Raw genomic sequence first — 14,917 nt, forward strand, 5'->3', positions numbered from 1 at the left:
GGGTTGCATTTTTTCTTACTACAGACTGATACTTTTGTGACGTTCGCTTCTCCACCTATCGAGTTCGAATATTTTTAATAACAATTTAATTCCGATTTATTTATAAATATACGAAATGCGCATCAAAAGTGATGAAAACATTTTTAATATCCCAATTAGTTCCTAATTACGAATCTCATGTCACAAACATTGGTATAAAATGACTCAAAATAAATCGATACTAGAAATTTATGTATACGTTTGTTTGTAATTAAATATCATATTTTGGATCACATTTATTATATTGTGTCTATAAATAATAATAAATATTCATAAATAAATACGCAATACCTAAAATAATCCTCTCATAATTGCATATAAAAAAGATCCCCCTATCGAAATGAGTAAATAACACACTGTCCCTGATTTTGACATTTAGCTTCATTGCACGTGTATTATTTTATGTTTTGTATTATACGCGTAAATAGTGAATAATTTTTTAAAAAGTTTCTATTTAAAAAATTGTATTAATAATTAACAAATGGCGCCAAACACAGCCTCTGCAGTTAGTGTCACGACGCAGCCAAAAAATAAAAAAATTGTATTTGGCGACGATGGAGAAGTCTTGGATGAGACCGCTGTTAAAAAACTAAATGCCGAAAAAAAGGAAAAAACGAAAAAGTTTAAAATAGGTGATTCGGAACTCGATGTAAAATTTGACGATGAAGGGGCACAAGAATTGCTTGAAGCAGTTGAAGACGAGGATGATTACTTTGCCAAACGCGAAAAGCGGCGTCAAAAAAAGAAAGATGAAAAAGACGAGTTGGACACAAATAAAAAGTGGTTCAATGTGGTAAGTATTTAATAAGTACTGTAAAACTACGTACATATTTACTTGAATATACTGTTGATTTATTATGTAGTTTCCTGATTATCCTTCATCAGAGGAGGTGCTGGACATGAAAGATCAAGAACAATTGGAATTACACAACATATGCCAGAACGCTTTCGATGCTGAAATGCCAACATTTTTAAAACGTAAATAGTATTATCCTTTTAAAGTACCGAGAATAATATAAATATTTCACCCTTCAATAGATAATGCCTCAGATGCGCGTTGGTTGCAAACTGCTCTACGTAAAGGCACAGCCAAAGATCGAGCCAATGCCGGTGCCTTATTAGTCACAAGTAATCCGTTAGGAAATTTGGAGGCTCTGGGTATTTTAATTGGTTTTACCAAAATGTCGAATAAGTCATCAAACGAAGTGGTCACTATATTGGTTGATTTGTGGAAAAAAGTTTTGCTGCCGCCGCATCGTAAACTGTTATCACTACAAATGCGTGGTGCTGACTGGAAATTGGTGCGCAAAAATACAGAATTAAGCAAAGAGAAACAACAGCGTATATATGCTTACTGGCACTTCGAGAATGAGTTAAAGGAGCACTATTTTGGTGAGTACATACCAAATAAAATTGAGTTAATATTACAATAACAACTTTTTTAGAGTTTCTAAAAAATCTGCAACAGGCATTACAAACGGGTCAAGAACATAATAAAAATGCAGGCATTGTAGCGGCATCGCAATTGTTATCTTTCGCACCAGAAAAAGAACAAATGTTACTAACATTGCTGATCAACAAACTGGGTGACCCCACTGCTAAAATCGCCTCTAAAGCATTGCATCATCTTACAGAAGTTGCCCATCGACATCCCAATATGTGCGGTGTAATTGTTGCCGAATCTGAGAAGCTGCTTTTCCGTAACAACATTTCTGATCGTGCTCAACATTTTGCTCTTTGCTTTCTGGCCAGTATTGCGCCGGCAGGTCGGCCTGAAGTTTGCTCGAAATTAGTAAACGTGTGCTTCGCGCTGTTCAAAGTACTTGTAAAGAAGGGCGCTGTAAATAATCGTACCATGCAAGCAATTTTACGATGCTTACAAAAGGCCATCATAGAGGCAAAACCCGGAGAAGGCTCTACGGAAATACTCAGCAAGGATATGCAAGATACCATCTATCGTCTGGTGCATTTGGCAGACATACACGTTGCAGTACAGACGCTGGGTTTACTTTTACAATTGCTGACTGTGAAAACCGAAAAATCAGACCGTTTCTACAATGCACTCTATAAGAAAATGAATGACTTGGAATTAGTGAATATTGGTGTTAAAACCGCCGCACAATTGCTGCATATCATTCATCGTGCCATACATATAGACTCAAATTTGCCTCGTGCACAAGCGTTTATCAAGCGTTTGCTACAATGTGCGCTCTATATGCCAGCAAACACAGCTGCTGGTTGTCTAATTGTAGTACATAAATTGCTGCGCAGCCGTAAAGAGTTGGCCGGTGGCATAGGTCATTTTGGTAATGACGGAAAATCTGCCAGTGATTTGCCAAAAGCTCTTCAAGTTCACGCTACTGATGCGGAATTGTCCAAATTTGATAGCGACGGTGAGGAAAAGTATGAGGATATCCGCGATGAAGAAGAAGCTGCAGAAAAAATTAAAACCGACGATGCTGAGAAAAATCCCTCGACGACTTCGTCGTGGCATCACGCAAAAGTGGCTTCAACGGCTTCTGAGCAAAAAGTACGTGATATGGCGCCCAACAAATATGATCCATATCACCGGGCGCCTGCTTTTGCCGGCGCAGAGTTTGCATTACGTGATGAATTATTGCTGTTGCGCGAACATTACCATCCCACAATACAAGTATTCGCCGATAATATACTGAATCGTAAGTGTCCACTTCAAACCAAAAATTTATATGAAAAATGTTAGTAATTTCTTTGATTTTCAATTGCAGAAAAGAGAATTGACTATTATGGCGATCCCCTTCGGGATTTCGGTTTACCACATTTTCTGGAACGTTTTGCCTTCAAAAACCCCAAAAAGTTGGATAACCAAAAGGATGAGGCACCTGTAATATCGCATAAGCGCTATGTGGCGTTCGGAACGCGTGGGAAACCAATAAAAAGTTTGACAAAATCGAACTGCACTGAAGACGAGATGTATATTTTCAATTTCCTTGAACAAAAACGCACACAAGCAGCATCGAATAAAACCAAAAAGAAGGCTGATGATGTTGAGAACGAGGATGATGATGAGCTACTAAAGGAAGGCGAAGTGGGCGATGATGAATTTGAGGAGTATCTTGGCAGTTACTTTGGCAAGAAAGCCAAAGCGGCAGCAGACGCTGAGGATGCTGAAGAAGAAGAGCTGGACTTCTTAAAGGAATTAGGTGGCGAATTGAAGTCACAGGACAAAAGCAAGAAGAAGAAGAAGGGTGCAAACAAAGATGACGATGACGATGCTGTAGAAGACATTGATGCGGATTGGGGCGATGATGATATTGAAGAAACTGATTTCGCCGGTGGCAGTGATGTATCTGACGATGAGGACGGCTCAATTAATGAAAATTATGACGAAGATGAAGATGATGACGATGGTTCAATATCACTAAACGATGAAGATGCGCCAGCTGATCTTAGTGATGAAGAAGAAGTTGACAGCATGCCGGAGGATATGAGTGGCACAGAAGATGACGATGATGATGATAGCGGTTTTGCTGCTTCGAAGGGCAAAAAATCGCAAAAGCGTACACTAGCTTTGAATGAGAAGAGTTTCGCAAAGAAACTTAAACACAGTGATGGTAAGTAAAATAATAAAAGTATTTGCAATTTTTTATTAAATGGCTCGCTTTTCGTTTGCAGATATGAGTTCACTGTTCGCGGCTGCCGATGATTTCGCTGAACTGTTAGAAGAGACGGGTAAGACAAAAGGACAAGGCACTTCGCAAGCAATTTTCAATAAGGATAAATCATCGGCGAAACAATTGAAATGGGAGGAGAAACGACACTCCAACTCGAAATCATACACAAAGCGTTCGAAGAAAGGTGGCGTGAGTAAAAAAAATACTAACAAAAAGAGAAAATAAATAAAATTAGACACTTAGTTCAAGTTGTTAATTTTATAAGAAATCAATAAAACACAATAGTCATAAATTAAAACAAAACTCAAAACGCATTTTTAGCACTGATAAACATTTTAATGGGAAGCGCATAAAGAGGTAAGCGATATAGAATATAGCAACTAAATTATAGTCGGACATGCACGTCTTCACCCCAGTTTTTCATTTGTTATGCCCTGAACAGAGTATATTATGTTTACCATGAAGTTTTAACACTTAGAAAGAAATGTTGGAGATAAAATGATCAGCGTTACGAGCTAACTCAGTTTAGCCATGTCTCTGTATATATCTGAACTAATACCGATATCTTATCGATCTGAAATTTTGCACTTGACCTTTTCTGTTCAAGAAGTTGTTCATCAGAAGCTGTCGGAACCGCCGATATCGGATCGCTATAGCATATATGTAGCTGCCATACAAAATAAGCAGTCCAAATCTAGTCCTTGTATGGAAACATTTTAATTTCACGGAATTTTGCAAGAATTATTGCCCAAGGCAGCGGGAACACTGCACCAAACAAATTGTTCGTTATTTCCCAAAAAAAAATCCCGCTTCTGCATTTTGGAATTAATAAAAGTTTCCGAATCAGTTATTTTTGTTGTCGGTGTTAATTTGATATTATTTATAATTTTTTTCTACATGCAATATACATACTTACATACAATTTTATAACAATTTCAATTTGCTTTTATTGTATATAATTTATATATATATATTTCTTAATTTTAACTAATTTACTTTTATAACTAATTTATATTCGACTCAATTGCTTACTAGAAAAAGTTGTTATCAATACTTTGCACTACTTTTATATTTAATACTAAATATATATTATTTTTAACTCTATTGGATCTTAACCGATTTCATGAAATATAGTCATGGTTGCTTATTTTAGTATGAGTATATAGTATATTTTGTTTACCCACATATACTAAAAGTACATAGATATATATGTATATATACATACACATAAATAACTAACTATACGTGTACAAGCTCTTTCATATTCGATCATTTCTTCTCTCTCTTTGGCTATCTCTCTTACAACACATAATATTTGTTCAAACTATATAAAAGTTATACATACATATGTACTTGCACCTAGTTGTATTGCCCTTTTTTCTTGCATGTTTTCCCTCCATATTTGTAGTATGTTTTGAGCTTAATCATACTTATTAGAATTATTATTATATTTTTTTTAGTTTTAAGGCAAAGGAAATTTTTTCACACATATGTATGTTATTGAATGAAATCTTAACTTACGTTACAAGTTGTTAGTTGTGAATTACTAGCAAACATACCATATTAATACATGTGAAGCAGAGTTAAAAAAATAGTTAAATTTATTTAAAAAAATTAAATTTTAAAAAATATTTTTTTAAATGAATTAAAAATTTTCCGATCTGTTTTAATATTTTGGGAAACAGAATAAAAAAATTTTAAAGTGGGCTTCGGGATTTTTAAAATGAATGAATGTTTTTTTTTTAATATTTCGGGAATCAGAATTAAAAAAAAAAATTTAAAACTGGTTTCGGGAGTTTTAAAATGAATTAAATTTTTTTTAATATGTTGGGAATCAGAATTAAAAATATTTATTAAAATGTGTTTCGGGAGTTCTCAAATGAATTTAAATTTTTTTTTAATATTTTGGGAACCAGCTTAACAAAATGTTAAAATGAGTTCCGGGATATTTTAAATTAAATTTTATTATATTTTTTTTTAATATATTGGGAATCAGAATAAAGAAAATATTAAAATATGCTTCGGGAGTTTTAAAATGAATTTTTTTTTAAATCTTGGGAATTAGAATTTTAAAAGATATTAAGACATGCCGCCGATTTTTTAATGAATTTTTTTTTTCATATTTTGGAAATCAGAATTAAAAAAATATTCAAACGTATTTTAAGAGTTTCAAAATAAATTAAAATTATTTTTAATATTTTGGGAATCAGGATTAAAATGAAATTTCGGGAGTTTTTAATAAATTTAAAAATTTTTTAGTATTATTTTTTTTTAATAATTTGGAAATTAGCATTAAAAAATGTATTAAAACGTGTTCCGGATTTTACGAGGAAATTTTTAAAATTTTGTTTTTTCTTAACATATATTTTTATTATTATTATTTGTAAAGTTTTAATTCTTTTTAACGAATAATATTAATAGTTTCTGGAAAGATTAGAAATGAAAAATTTGCAAAAAATGTAAAAATAATGTTTAAAAATATTTTTTGCAAATATAATTTGAAACATGGAACTTGAGATATAACCTCACTCGTACGTCATTGAGAGGCCTAGGCCTGTCTTTTTTATTTTGTAATTCCAAAAATCTATAATATAATAATTGAAAAATAAAAAAAAACTGTAATTCCAAGAAAGAAAATTAAAAATATTGAAAAAATAATCCCAAGCTTTGAATTAAAAATGAAAAATAAAAAAGTTTTAGTACCATTTTAATACAGAGCCAGCACAGAACCATCATCTTGAATACTGTTCTTACCGAACAGTGGGAAAACTTACGCACTGAAATTATTATATATATACATATATATCAGTTTTTAATCCAAGATGTTTGGTATTCAAATTTAGGTTTGCAATTAATGCATTAAAAAATAACATTTTCAAATTGTATTTCCAATTTAGTTTTTAATGAAAAAATTTTGAAACAAAAAACTAGCAACGCTGGCCGTTTATACAAATAAAGCATTATTATTTTAGCCAATTTATAATTTTAAAAATATTTTAAATGATAAATTTCATAAACGTATGTTTTTTATTTCGTATATAATTTATTTTTATTTATTATTTTTTCATTTCTTTTTGATATTAGTATTAAAAAAGTTTGCACAAATGCTGCACTGTGGCATTTTTATTTCTGTTTATTTTGTTATTTTAATTATTTTCCATTTTTGTCTCTGATATAAGGCAACTTTTATTTAAAGGCATCATTAATTTTAAATGTTTTGCTTTACCTTTGTTTACTTAAATACATAGATACATAATATAATTGTACATATGTATGTATGTATGCATATCTGTACAAATATTTTTTGTTTTTACACAAAAATTTATTTTTATATTTTTATTCATATTTTTGAAGTTTCACAAAGTTGTATTTTTTTGCTTAAGACATGTTTTATTAATTATTTTTAAACTCCGATATGCATTTATATATTCTTAAAAAACTGCGTAATGGTAGTTAAGCTATGCATAATGGTTCTTTGATATCTAATGTTCTTTCGACGTCGGCTTTTTCTCCTCATACATGCATAAAAATGGAAACCTTAAAGGAAATTCAAGTATTCAGTAATCAATAATTCATTTTATTTGTAGGTTATTTGTGGGGACTTTACGGCCTTACTGTATTTACTCTTTAATATTTAAAAAAATATATATTTTCAGATTTACACAGATTTTGATTACTGTTCGTTTTATAAATATTCATATTTTACTTAATTATATTTTTATGCTACTATTTGTTTATATATTATGCATATACTATATCTTATTTTTAATATATAATATATATTTTTAATTTATTTAATTTAATATATTACTGATATATGTATATTCACTGTTTACTTTTATTCATGCAAAGAAAAATTGTAGGCTTGTATTTATATACATTTTTCCCTATAATGGCTGTGTATCCTATTTTGGCAACAATGTAACATAAGGTTATTTTTTATAAATTTTTAATTTTACACTCAAAAATTTTTTTTATTATTGTATTAAGTGAATAAATCGTAGTTCATTTTAAAAATAAGGTAACTCAAAAAAATTTTTTTTTATAATTTTATTATTTAACTTTTTTTGATGTACATTTAGTCGAATTCGAATATTTTTTCAGTACTTCTAAAAATTAGAAAAATTAATTCACATTGCACAAAACATTTTCATAGAGCAGAAATAAGCGCAGGGTTGTTTTTGAGAGGTTTTATCCAGCTCTGAATTTCAATAAATCAAAACACATCTAAGTATTAAATTTCATTCGGATATCTCAGAAGCTGACAATTTGACTCTCGGTAAATTTTTTGTAAAAATTTTTGTTTTTTTTTTTGGCTTCCTGTAAATCAGCACGCTTTAATATATGTATAACTAATGTGTGAATTTGAGAATATTTCACAGCCATTCGGCAAATAATTTTGGAGAAAATAAATAGCCTATTTCTAAGATTTTTTATACCCTGGTATATTAAGTTTGTCACGAAGTTTGTAACACCCACATGGAAGCGTCGGAGACCCTATAAAGTATAAATATAAATGATCAGTATGTTGAGCTGAGTCGATTTAGCCATGTCCGTCTGTCTGTCTGTATATATACGAACTAGTCCCACAGTATTTAAGATGTCGTTTTGAAATTTTGCAAACATCATTTTCTCTTCAAGAAGCTGCTCATTTGTCGGAACTGCCGATATCGGACCACTATAACATATAGCTGCCATACAAACTGAACGATCGGAATCAAGTTCGTGTATGGAAAACTTTCGCATTTGACTTGGTATCTACTTTTTATTGTTTTAACTTAGTGTAATCAGTTCCCTAAACTTTAAAGGCGGTTTTCTTGAAAAGATGCTTACAATGTCGATGAGTAAAATTTCGCCGAAACGGCGAAACCGATCGACTTGAAATTTTCACACCACCTTCTTAGATATATTTGTGAGCTAATGATTGAAGCAAAGTTATTTGGAAAAGAAATACGAATTTTAACTAATTTAAAATACATATCGCGTTGTTTCTGACTTGCAAGTGCATATACCTCTTAATGGTTACTTAGGGTTAGATTATCGAAATATTTTTTCAATTTGCTGCATAAAGCAAAATAAGTACATTTTCACTCCTTTCGTAATATACGAATATGCAGAACACTCGTAGGCAGTCGCGCTTTTTTGTTACCATCTTTTAGGCGCTTTGTAATTTTATGAAAATATATCCACCTTCTAATAAGCATTGAGTTGAAATAACGAAAGATCATATGAAATATTTATAAATACATACTATTAAAGACAAAAGTCAGGCAAACTTAAGCACATAATATGAAAATAAATGAAATAAACACAAGATTAAAATTTTTCAAAACAAAATTTATTATTAAGTAATGCGTTGTAGTTTTTTTCGCGCTTGCAAGTAATTTAAAGTAAAGTAAAATAAAATATATTATTTTTTAATCATTATGCTCATATTAGATATACATATATTGTGTAGTTGAGTAAGATAATTGGCGTTAAAAGTATTTCTTTTAATTAATTAGTTAAATTGTGTTAAATGTAATGCCAACATACTTAAATAGAAGAAAAATTACAAACGAATTTATATATTAAAGCTAAAAACGAACAAATGTAGCTAAATTCAACTTATATGAATATAAACAAAAGTATTCTTGTAACTGAAAAGATTAATAATAATAATAATATTAATAATAAGCAAATTGAAACAAAAAAATAAACATTATTACCCTTGGGTAAGTTATTGTTGTTGTAATTCAGTAGTAATATATATGCGTGCATATTTTGGTAATTTCTTTTAATATTTTACTAGAATTTATGCTTAGTATATAAACAAAAACAAAAAAAATTAACTAGACTAAATAAATTTACGTGATTTGAGCTAGGAAATTATTATTTTATGTATGTATATTTACGACCCGTGGACGCAAATACACTGGCTTTGTTAATATTTTAGTTACTTAAAACTGTTTTATATATTTATATTTTTTTTTTTAATTTCACTTGCGAGACTCGATTTTTAGACTTCAGAACGATACTTGAAGTGTTCAAAAATTATATTTCTTCTGTGTTTGACTTAACATAAACAGTAATGAAACTATGCATACATAGTTATACATGTGTATGTATTATACAAAGCTTCACATAATAGTGCAAATATTCTGTTATTTTTTATTTTATTTTTCAAAGTACGTATGTAAGGAATAGACATTTAATTGTATTGGTGTTTAGATGCTTGTATTAAGCTGTAAAAAAATTAACTGTGCAAATATATAATAAATGGAAAATGCAGTCAAGCGAACGCGCCAGTTTGTGCCAATTGAGTTATTACAGTTTTAGAGCTTTATATGGATTTGCCAATATTTATTATAACTGATTTAAGCCAAAAAAAAAACTTAATGTGAGCAACTGAATCGTTCGTTTTTAGCATCAGCGCCATATATAAGGCTTTTATACCTCTTCTCAATGATTTGATCTTTGGGTAGAATTGTGGCATACAGGTGTGTGTTGCGAAATCATATTTGCCGTTTTTAATTCAACAAAAAGTGTAAATTATAAGATTGCAAATTTTCAACAGAGAGTAACAATAAAGTTTACACTTGAAATATATGCTGCTATTTTTTGTTTAATTAATTTTTATGAAGAAATACTTTAAATGTAATTTTTTTCATAGTAAAACTTCACACAACTTTCACTTTGTCATATTTTTATGATTGACAGTTTTACATGGTCAATAAAAATATACATCGACTAAGTTCGAAATAAAAAAAAATGTTAAAATATAAAAGAATATAGAAAAAAATAAAAGATTAAAAAATTATAAAATAAAGAATTAATTAAAAATATAATAATTATTAAAAATTAATTAAAAAAGTAATAAAAAATTTAAAAAAACATAAAAATTAAAAAAATAATAGAAATTAAAAAAAGTACGTTTATTTTTAAAAGTGTATTAATTTATACTCATTGTATACAACAATATGAGCTAGCATTATAAATTCGCAGCATTTTCTGTGGCGTGAACTAAACATATCTTTACTTTTGTTCTCTTTTTAGCTTTCTTATAAAAACATGATTATTTTAAATTTCATATGAAAATGTTGTTTATACGCTTCAACACGCACTAGAATAATAATATTTACAATTTTTATTTAAATTAACTCCATTACATGTTTTGATTTAAGACAACTCGAAAAGTACACTTCACTTAGACTTAGTACATACGTATCTGTTTGGTGAGCATAATTTAAATAACGTTATAATCGTTTGCTAAATATATTCAATTTTCTCTTTTATTATTAATTTTGTTATGTAATAATGAATATTAATTTTTTGTTTTGGATATACAACTAATATTACGCATATAATTATATGTGTCTATTCCGTTTGCTTTGTTTAGTGTTTTTTGTGTTGTAGACACGTAAAACTGTTTGGTTTTGCTAAAATGTTATGTTTCTAATTTTTTTGTTTTATGTTTCACGTATGTATATATACTGCGTATATTTCTAAAATGAGGAGCAAATTGTATACATTTGCTTGTTTTTTAAACATTAATGGAAATTATAGTAAACAAATAGATTTTGTTGTTTTTTTGTTGGCTATGCTGGCGCCATTCATATTATTTAGCGAATTTTCCACTTCAGCTGTTTAGTTTTTTTTTTGTTTTTATATGCATATTTATAACTTCATTCTGTTTTCGCATTTTATTTTTGGTCTCGTGCAAATATTTCATTGAGATAAAAATTTGTATAAACGCATTCATCTCAATTAACTATTACTAAAAAAATTATGCATTTGTTCCTTATTTATTTAATAGCAGTCATTATCATAACTTTTGTTTTTTTCACGTTTTTTCGGTATTATTATAATTATTTTATTATTATATTTATTGCTCACATCTTTAAATATCGTTTAAATTGAACTATAGGTACAATAAGCTTTCAACGCTGTATTCATTATATTAAATACTAATTACCGTTTTAGTACTTGCAGTAAAATATTATGACAGTTAGTTTATACATACATAAAAAGTAGACACTAGGCGTGTAATAAGAATAGTACTTAAATGCGTTGAGGAGAAAAAACTGGTTCAATGATATTCAAGTAAAAAAATTAAAAAAGAAAAACAATCGAATTTATAATTGAGATTTGTGTAGTTTGTTTTTGTGGTTTTATATTTATAGCTGAGTTTTTACTTCCAAACACTACACTCAGTTGAACTAATTTACCACAATTGAAGCAATGCAACAACTTACCAAACCAATTCGGTTTAAAACGGCGAACTTTAAGGTGTGACTCAATCAGGGTTGCAAATATTGAATTAAAAAAAAATGGTATTAGCATCTGAATAAATTATTTTTCATTACATTGAAAATATTTATTAAAAATAAGTTTTCAATTTTTAAACACAAATAACGGATTATAGAAAATTAATCCCAAATAACAGGTTGGAAAAAAAAATAATCTGAAATACGGTAATTTTAATCGTAAAAATACCGGATTAAAAATTTATTTTTAACCTCAAATGCCAAATTTCAATTTCAATTTTCACTATTAAATTAAAAAATTAAATTTTAAATTTACAATCATGGATTAAAATTTAAATTTTTGATACCGATTTTGGGATTAAAAATAAAAATTCTAATTTTGAATCCAAAAATTTATTTTTGAATTGAAAAACTCACAACCCTGCCCTCAATATAGTGAACGCATAACTAATAACCAATTAAATTCTCAGCAAAAAAACAAATTAATTAACTGTAAATAAAAATTCAAATGCGTATAACCATTTTAAATGACGTTTGCATAATACTAAAGTTTATAGAGCTTTTATACAAAAAAAAAAAAACAGTTTTTAACGCATTTAATATGTACTCCTCTTCGTTACACGCAAAGCTGCAATAGCCTATTATTCCCGCTGGCTTTTGAATGAAAACATAACTGAATTTACAAAAATAACTTATAAAGATGTGAAAAGTAAATATGTAGTAATTTTGACCACATCTATAGCCCACTATGAATTCTAGTTCCACCATAATGCGCATAAGATGTGCCAATCATTTATATACGTGACGTTGACGCAACGTACGTAGCGTGCCAACTGGTACTAAATGCACCGCTGTCGACGGTACAACATCCTTAATGTTATTTTCATGCTTGGCATTCAGACTCCCACTTTGGCTGTTTTTGTGTCGCGCCTGTCTTTCCGTATTAGTCATGGCCTTGAAGGTTGCTTTTGATATGGGTGTAATGATTTCACCATTTTGTTGCTTTGGAAGCATTTCTTTAGTGTCCGTACTGATATTGGCACGCCTATCACTTTGTTCGCCTTCATTGTTTTCCCTTTTTATGTCATGTGTATGTGTATTATTAGCGATTGCCGTGTCCTCTTCCTGTTCCTGAGCTTCACTCGTCTGTGGTGTTTGATATTCATAGTAGCGACGTTCGATTTTGAAATAGCGTAAAGCATTTTGTGTGCTAAATAGCAAAAGCGTGAAAAAGCGATAACGTGCTTTGAAGCGTTGTGCATATTTCGCACGCATTTGCGTTGATACACCGAGCCAGTTGTTTTCATCATCGTATGTGGGCAAGCGTATACTACGTCGGTTGCGGCGTGATCGTATGGTTTTCGATTCGGCTGCTAATGTCAACTCAGGTTTGCTGCTTATGCTGTCTTTTTCAGCACGCTTATTCTCTTCTGCTACGTCAGTGTTTGGCATTAATTCTAATTCACTTTCCTGTTTTACTGTGTCCACTGCTGCTTCTTTACTCCTAGCGTCAGTCTTAGTTTTCTTATTTGCCAATTGCTTACGCGTACGCAATTGTTTTACATTTCGTTGCTTTATTGTATTATTCTTACGTAGGTCTTGTGTTTGTTCATTTGTCTCCAACGGTTTGGCCATTTTATTATTATTCGTCTTATTGGTTTCGTGAGCCATATAATTAGTTTTCAGTTCACTAAACGCTTTCTTAGCTTTAGTACCAGCGTTTTTCTTAATTGCACTTATATCTCCATTTGTCTTTTCAACGACTGGTTCAGTCTTCATTGGTGCTGCCACATTTTCTGTTGATTGATTCTCGTCAATATCAACTGTAGCAATCTTATTCTGCTCAATCTGTGCTAATAGTATATCAATATAGTTAATTTTACGTTCGATAATTTCGTCTTCGTCGAAACCAGCAAATCCATTCACTTCCACTTCATCCTCTAGCATGCTATCGTTCAGCTCGTCGGCGCTTACAGTCTTTTCGCTAGTAACACACTCAAGTTCAATGAGTTCACCGCACTCAATTTGTTCTCCACTTGCTTCTAGTCCATTCAAACTATTTACACTTAATGTTTGGCGTTCGATCAATGTGTGGTCAGACGATTTACTGCGTCCTAGGCCGCTTGTTGTATCGCCTTCAGACTCGAGACGGTTGTGTGTCGATTGTGTATCGGATTCGTGCGACGAGCTGGCTTGTTGTTGTGCCTGCTGTTGTTGCCATTCATTATAGTTGTCTAGTTCATCGGCTTCCAGCACCGCTGGTTGCTGTTCTTCTATTTCGCCTGCTACTTCCTCCTCCGTCTCAACCATTTCATTTCGTTCAGCACTAACACCCTCAATATCTTCATACACAACATTTGCATCAGCACCATCTACGCTCATATCATAGCCTACGAGTTCATCTACATTCGTCACGACAGCGCATTCTTCCGTCAGCTCGGATACCGCCACTTCCTCACCCCTTTCTGTGTCAACCACTTCCTCCGCATCATCCTCCTCATCAGCAGAGTGTTCAACTTCTTCTGATCGTTGGCGATTCAAACGGCACAGCACCTTTTGTAGTTCATCGAATTTCGCGAACAAGAACTGATGTCCCAGCAATCCCTCAATTGACGCACGTTTCACGGATTCCCGTTGCAAACAGAAGTCTACAATTAGTTGCCTCATTGCAAGTTTGGCATTCTTCCAACGTGGCGTTTTAGTTTGCATTTCACCATCCATTATACGCTGCCTCACGACACGGTCATGAATTTGCTCATTCTGACTACGCCTGAACGGGGGATGACCCATATACATGGCGTATAGTGTTGCGCCGAGACACCACACGTCATAGGCTTTGGAGTACGTTGTGCATTGTGGATCTGTAAGACTTTCTGGCGGTGCATAATCGAGTGTATAACGGGACGCATCTTGCCAAGTGTCGGCCCTGGAGTTGTAGCTGAAACGAACGCAAATCATTGGTTGGTTAACATAAAGAAA

General features: G+C 31.1%; 2 protein-coding genes across 13 annotated transcripts in view; one reads left to right on the forward strand and one right to left on the reverse strand.

Moving 5' to 3' along the window:
* The first annotated feature begins 454 nt into the window (after nucleotides 1–454).
* Nucleotides 455–3,995, forward strand: LOC120777793 (uncharacterized protein F23B12.7). The gene is made up of 6 exons (XM_040109324.1): nucleotides 455–832; nucleotides 903–1,017; nucleotides 1,078–1,431; nucleotides 1,485–2,717; nucleotides 2,787–3,632; nucleotides 3,694–3,995. The coding sequence occupies exons 1-6, from the start codon at nucleotides 521–523 to the stop codon at nucleotides 3,915–3,917; spliced, it is 3,084 nt and encodes a 1,027-aa protein (XP_039965258.1). The 5' UTR covers nucleotides 455–520; the 3' UTR covers nucleotides 3,918–3,995.
* Nucleotides 3,996–12,644: 8,649 nt separating this feature from the next.
* The window catches only part of LOC120777356 (chromosomal serine/threonine-protein kinase JIL-1), a 34,485-nt gene continuing 32,212 nt past the window's right edge, over nucleotides 12,645–14,917 (reverse strand). For all 12 annotated transcript variants that reach the window (XM_040108624.1, XM_040108622.1, XM_040108621.1 and 9 more), the window contains one exon: nucleotides 12,645–14,876. In XM_040108624.1, coding sequence (XP_039964558.1) covers nucleotides 12,728–14,876 — 2,149 coding nt within the window. In that variant the 3' untranslated portion in view covers nucleotides 12,645–12,727. The remainder of the gene's footprint in view (nucleotides 14,877–14,917) is intronic.

The sequence above is a fragment of the Bactrocera tryoni genome, chromosome 5 (genome assembly GCF_016617805.1).
Source record: "Bactrocera tryoni isolate S06 chromosome 5, CSIRO_BtryS06_freeze2, whole genome shotgun sequence".
Taxonomy (NCBI): domain Eukaryota; kingdom Metazoa; phylum Arthropoda; class Insecta; order Diptera; family Tephritidae; genus Bactrocera; species Bactrocera tryoni.

Bases quoted from the DNA above. Each gene is read 5' to 3' on its own strand.
- LOC120777793 (XM_040109324.1), top strand. From the start codon at position 521: ATGGCGCCAAACACAGCCTCTGCAGTTAGTGTCACGACGCAGCCAAAA. The intron at 833-902 runs GTAAGTATTTAA...TTTATTATGTAG, and splicing joins ATAAAAAGTGGTTCAATGTG to TTTCCTGATTATCCTTCATC. The intron at 2,718-2,786 runs GTAAGTGTCCAC...TTTCAATTGCAG, and splicing joins CGCCGATAATATACTGAATC to AAAAGAGAATTGACTATTAT.